Source organism: Colobus angolensis, unplaced genomic scaffold, assembly GCF_000951035.1.
Source record: "Colobus angolensis palliatus isolate OR3802 unplaced genomic scaffold, Cang.pa_1.0 Scaffold31, whole genome shotgun sequence".
Taxonomy (NCBI): Eukaryota; Metazoa; Chordata; class Mammalia; order Primates; family Cercopithecidae; genus Colobus; species Colobus angolensis.
This window is the reverse complement of record NW_012116377.1, coordinates 126,375-132,344: the sequence shown is the minus strand read 5'-3', so window position 1 is coordinate 132,344 and position 5,970 is coordinate 126,375. Positions and strand designations below refer to the sequence as shown.

Here is a 5,970-nt window from a genome sequence, read left to right as displayed (position 1 = left end):
GGATGGTCTGGATCTCCTGACCTTGTGATCTGCCCGCCTCAGCCTCCCAAAGTGCTGGGATTACAGGCGTGAGCCACCGTGCCCGGCCTATACTATATATCTTCTAAGTCTCAGGATTTCTCTCTGAATTCTTCCTTGATTACTGCACATCATATCTACCTTACTTTTTTTCTGAATTCCTGTGCTTAACTACTGACTATAACACAAACATGCACAATTCTTGGATACAGTCGTATAATTTCATTCCTAATTGTTTATGCTTAAGGATTTTTAAGGATGCTTCAGGATTCTTTCCCTCAAAAATAAGATCCCTTTTGAATCTTCATTTCCTTGAGGGAATCAAGCATTCTTAAGGATTCTTTTCCTCAAAGATAAGATCCCTTTTGAACCTTAATTACTGTGGTATTATTTAGCATGTTAGATATTCAGTAGTTGCTGCGTTAATTGCTTATGGAGCTATGTAAGGGAGATATCTTTTCATCCATTCAGAAAGCATATACTAGCAAGTTCTTTTTAGATGTACCTACTCATGCTGTGTCCCTATAGATTGTGCTTGAAGTGGTTGCATTCTGCCAGACATCACCTAACTATGATTATGCAGTGATCATGTAAACTCAAAAGAATATTTTTTTTTTTTTAAGATGGAGTCTAGCTCTATCATCCAGGCTGGAGTGCAGTGGTGTGATCTCGACTCACTGTAAACTCCACCTCCCAGGTTCAATTGATGCTCCTGACTCAGCTTCTGGAGTAGCTGGGGCTACAGGCGCATGCCACCATGACTGGCCAGCTTTTTTTGTATTTTTATTAGGGACAGTTTCACCATGTTGGCCAGGCTGGTCTGGAACTCCCCTGACCTCAGGTGATCTGCGTGCCTCAGCCTGTCAAAGTGCTGGGATTACAGGCATGAGCCACTGTGCCCAGCCCAAAAGAGTTTAAAGATCACCAAAAAAGTATTTCTATGACAAAGGATCACATTCAAGTCTGCATTTTTCATGAAATATTTATGTCAAAGTGTAAGGTTGTTAAAAGAGTTGTTAATATAATTTTTCTAGACAATAATTATATTGAAAAGTTTAAAGAAATAGAGCTTAAGGCCAGGCGCGGCACTCTAGCCTGGTCGACAGAGCGAGACTCTGTCTCAAAAAAAAAGAAATAGAGCTTAAAATGGTGGGGGAAATATATGAAGGGTTTATGAGATCGTGGAATGATATGATTTCTTTGAAGATTCTCTGAAGATAAATGGAAGTAAACCTGGAAGGCAAGCTAATTAATTAAAAGAATGTGTACACAAGTGTGTTATTAGGAATAAGTAAGGTATATATAGGGCAGTAAGTATCAGGCCTGACTGAGGCAAAAACTGCCTGTTATAAACAGGTGAGATCTGTCAGGTATTTGGATAACCCTGAAAACTTGTGAGAATATAAAAAATGAATCTAGACAATATAGTTTTGTTTACAGGAGAAATTCCTTGTATATGTTAGTATTGGAGTTTTTGGACTCAATGAAGAAATAGATTTTTGAGCATAGCTTTAACATTGCTTCATTAGATATAGATGATTGCAAGGTAAGTAAAGTTAGAAATAGCTATACTTTTATAAGAGAAATGAAGATTAAAGTTAATGTATGATCTAGGACCAGATTATTTAATCTACCATATGAAACTAGTATTCTGATCTACCATATGAAAAGCTGGAATAAAGGAATGTTACTGCATTGGGGAAGGATGTAAGCCAGTCTTTCCTTAAACCTGAAAAAGTGAGTCAGTAACTGAAAAGAGGACTAGTCATGAGAGCTTTGTTATTGAACAATCCTGAAAGAAGTGATTTAGCAGCTGTCTGAATACAGCAATTGAATATATTCTGATCTGTTTTAAAGTTGCTATTGGAAGTATTTTACTAATTTTCCCTTCATAAGAGAAAATAATTCCTACCTATGTAGAGGATTAGAGCATAGACTATAGGATTGTTTTGCTAAATACTAGAAAATGAATTGATAATTTAAAAGCTAAATTAATCAATGACAGCTATATAGAGGAGATGGGTTCAACAGCTGTATGTGTTTTACCACAGTCATCTAGGGATGTGTGTATAAAAGTATTGGTGATTGGCCAGGCACAGTGGCTCATACCTGTAATCCCAGCACTTTGGGAGGCCGAGACAGGCAGATCAAGAGGTCAGGAGTTCGAGACCAGCCTGGCCGGCCTGGTGAAACCCTGTCTCTGCTAAAAATACAAAAAATTAGCTAGGCGTGGTGGCATGTTCCTGTAATCCCAGCTACTCGGGAGGCTGAGGCAGGAGAATCGCTTGAACCAGGGGTTGCGGTGAGCTGAGATCATGCCACTGCACTCCAGCCTGGGCAACAAAGTGAGACTCTGTCTTAAACAAACAAAAAAAAATTACAGGTGATCTGTGTCCTCCAGAAGTAATCTTTCTTTTAGTATTTTCACTAAACAAAGATTTTTACTAATTTTTCTTGTCCATCCTACTTACATTTTAATGCTTTTGATAGGTTCACTTCATTTTTCTGAATATTTACCTAACCATCAACCTCCTTCTACCATTCTTTGACTTCTTGGTTGGTTTCACTTTCTCTAGGTTCTAGTGCAAAATGCAGAAGGTATTAATGCTTATTCTTTACATCTTCATCCTTTTCCACTCTGAAGCAGTTTTTGTTTAGGTTCCCCTCCCCGCACCCCCGCCAGGCCAGTGGTCATTTGTCCTGGGTCTCTTTTTGTGCCATATGCTAGACCCTAGTAAAATTCCTTTACATAGCAAATGTGTGAAGATTCACAAATTGTTATCAATTATATTCTTTTCTAGAAGAAAACTGGAAAGCTGAAGACTTTTTAGTAAAATTCAAGGAACACCAAGAGAAGTATTCTAGATCAGTTGTAAGCATCAACCACAAAAAACTGGTGAAGGAGAAAAGTAAAATATATGAAAAGACATTTACTCTAGGCAAAAACCCTGTTAATTCAAAAAATCTACCTCCTGAATATGATTCTCATGGAAGGATTTTGAAAAATGTTTCAGAATTAATCATCAATAATCTAAATCCTGCAAGAAAGAGACTTAGTGAGTATAATGGATATGGGAAATCACTCCTGAGTACTAAACAAGAGACTACTCATCCTGAAGTCAAATCTCATAATCAAAGTGACAGAGCTTTTAGTCATAATGAAGTTCTTATGCAGTATCAGAAAACAGAAACGCCAGCACAGTCATTTGGATATAATGACTGTGAAAAATCATTCCTTAAAAGGGGAGGCCTGATTACACATAATAGACCTTACAGAGGAGAAAATCCATCTGTATATAATAAAAAGAGAAGAGCAACCAATATTGAAAAAAAACATACATGCAGTGAATGTGGTAAATCCTTCTGCAGGAAATCAGTATTGATTCTGCATCAGGGAATTCACTCAGAAGAAAAGCCCTATCAATGTCATCAATGTGGAAATGCATTTAGAAGGAAATCATATCTCATTGATCATCAGAGGACTCACACAGGAGAGAAACCCTTTGTTTGCAATGAATGTGGTAAGTCCTTCCGCCTAAAGACAGCCCTCACTGATCATCAGAGAACACACACAGGGGAGAAATCATATGAATGTCTGCAATGTAGGAATGCCTTCAGATTGAAGTCACATCTCATTCGTCATCAGAGAACTCACACGGGAGAGAAACCATATGAGTGTAATGACTGTGGGAAGTCCTTCCGCCAGAAGACGACACTCTCTCTACATCAGAGAATTCATACAGGTGAGAAACCCTATATTTGTAAAGAATGTGGGAAATCCTTTCACCAGAAGGCAAATCTTACTGTACACCAGAGAACTCATACAGGGGAAAAGCCCTACATTTGTAATGAATGTGGGAAATCCTTCTCCCGCAAGTCCGCACTCAGTGACCATCAGAGAACTCACACAGGAGAGAAACTTTATAAATGTAATGAATGTGGGAAATCCTTCTCCCAGAAGACAACCCTTGCTCTTCATGAGAAAACTCATAATGAGGAGAAACCCTATATTTGTAGTGAATGTGGAAAGTCCTTCCGCCAGAAGACAACCCTTGTGGCACATCAGAGAACACATACAGGGGAGAAATCTTACGAATGTCCTCACTGTGGGAAGGCCTTTAGAATGAAGTCATACCTCATTGATCATCACCGAACTCACACAGGAGAGAAACCGTATGAATGTAATGAATGTGGTAAATCATTCAGTCAAAAGACAAATCTCAATCTACATCAGAGAATTCATACAGGAGAGAAACCCTATATTTGTAATGAATGTGGGAAGTCCTTTCGCCAGAAAGCAACCCTCACTGTACATCAGAAAATACATACAGGCCAGAAATCCTATGAATGTCCTCAATGTGGGAAAGCCTTTAGCAGGAAGTCATATCTCATTCATCATCAAAGAACTCATACGGGAGAGAAACCATATAAATGTAGTGAATGTGGAAAGTGCTTCCGCCAGAAGACAAATCTTATTGTACATCAGAGAACTCACACAGGTGAGAAACCCTATGTTTGTAATGAATGTGGTAAATCTTTCAGTTATAAGAGAAACCTCATTGTCCATCAAAGAACTCACAAGGGAGAACACATTGAAATGCAATAAATGATGTGGTTTCTTATATGAATTCTTTACAAGCTATTGTAAACCTTTAGTTTTAAAAAGAAAAGCATGCTGAAACATGTTAATGTAATTTTAAATCACAAGTCTAATAATTATTAAAGTACCATACTGAATAACTGTCTACTGTTTACTAGCATATAAAATGGGTGTGATCATTATTATTGAACTCTGTCAGCTATGAAGCTAAACTTTAAAGTCTTCAACTGCTCTTCCTACTGACTCAAATAGTTTATTTTTTAAAAATACTTATATAACACAGGCAGAGACAAGATACAGAATGATTATAAGCATTAATCTCCATAAGAGAAAATACTTATGAACTATATCTCTTGTTGCACTCTGTAATAAAAAGCAGTTAGTTGTTACTTACCTAAGAGTTACCACTTCCGTAGCCTATAACATAAAAACGTAGTTTTTGCATGTTTACAATTTTATATATATATATTTTATCAGACATCATGAATTCTTTTATGTCTTGCTTATTTCACTCAGTGTTTTTAAGATCTCTACATTATTGCATGTGGCAGTAGTGTATTTTAATTTTGCATACTATTCCATTTTAAGAATATATTCCTATTTATCCTATTGATGGATATTTGTATTTTTATACTTTTGTGTAATAATAAAATTGCTGCTGTAAATATTCTTGTTTATGTCATGTGTGTTTATGTGTATGTATTTCTGTTGAATTTATACCTGGGACCGGAATTATTCATTCCAAGGGTGTATACAAGGTTTTTGTTTGTTTGTTTGTTTGTTTGTTTTTTTGAGACGGAGTCTCGCTCTGTCGCCTAGACTGGAGTGCAGTAGCGCCATCTCGGCTCACTGCAAGCTCCGCCTCTTGGGTTTATGCCATTCTCCTGCCTCAGCCTCCTGAGTAGCTGGGACTACAGGCACCCAGCAACATGCCTGGCTAATTTTTTTTTTCGTATTTTTAGTAGAGACGGGGTTTCACCGTGGTCTCGATCTCCTGACCTTGTGATCTGCCCTCCTGGGCCTCCCAAAGTGCTGGGATTACAGGTGTGGAGGTTTTTTTTTTTTTTTGGTCATTCAGATTGGAGAATTTCTACTAAAAAGAAACCTTGTGGTTTTATAATTGTGAAAAGGCTATTAATAGATCGTGGACACGTGAATGCAGTAAATGTAGACAGCCTTTAGCTGTCTCTCAATGCTTAAATGCAAAACAAGCAAATTCATATGGGAGCGAAATCCTCTAGTTGTCATGATTTTAGGGGTATTTTAGCCATAGCTTATTACACCTTATTTAATATCAAGGAATTAGAATTCACACAAAAGAAAGGGACATTGAGAAGGGAAATAGGTGAGGA

At 37.5% G+C, this 5,970-nt stretch overlaps 1 protein-coding gene across 1 annotated transcript in view; it reads left to right on the top strand.

Annotated features, from left to right (window-relative positions):
- The window catches only part of ZNF567 (zinc finger protein 567), a 34,844-nt gene extending 30,220 nt beyond the window's left edge, over nucleotides 1–4,624 (top strand). Inside the window, exon 6 of the mRNA XM_011950844.1 lies at nucleotides 2,820–4,624. Coding sequence (XP_011806234.1) covers nucleotides 2,820–4,624 — 1,805 coding nt within the window. The remainder of the gene's footprint in view (nucleotides 1–2,819) is intronic.
- Nucleotides 4,625–5,970: the final 1,346 nt, after the last annotated feature.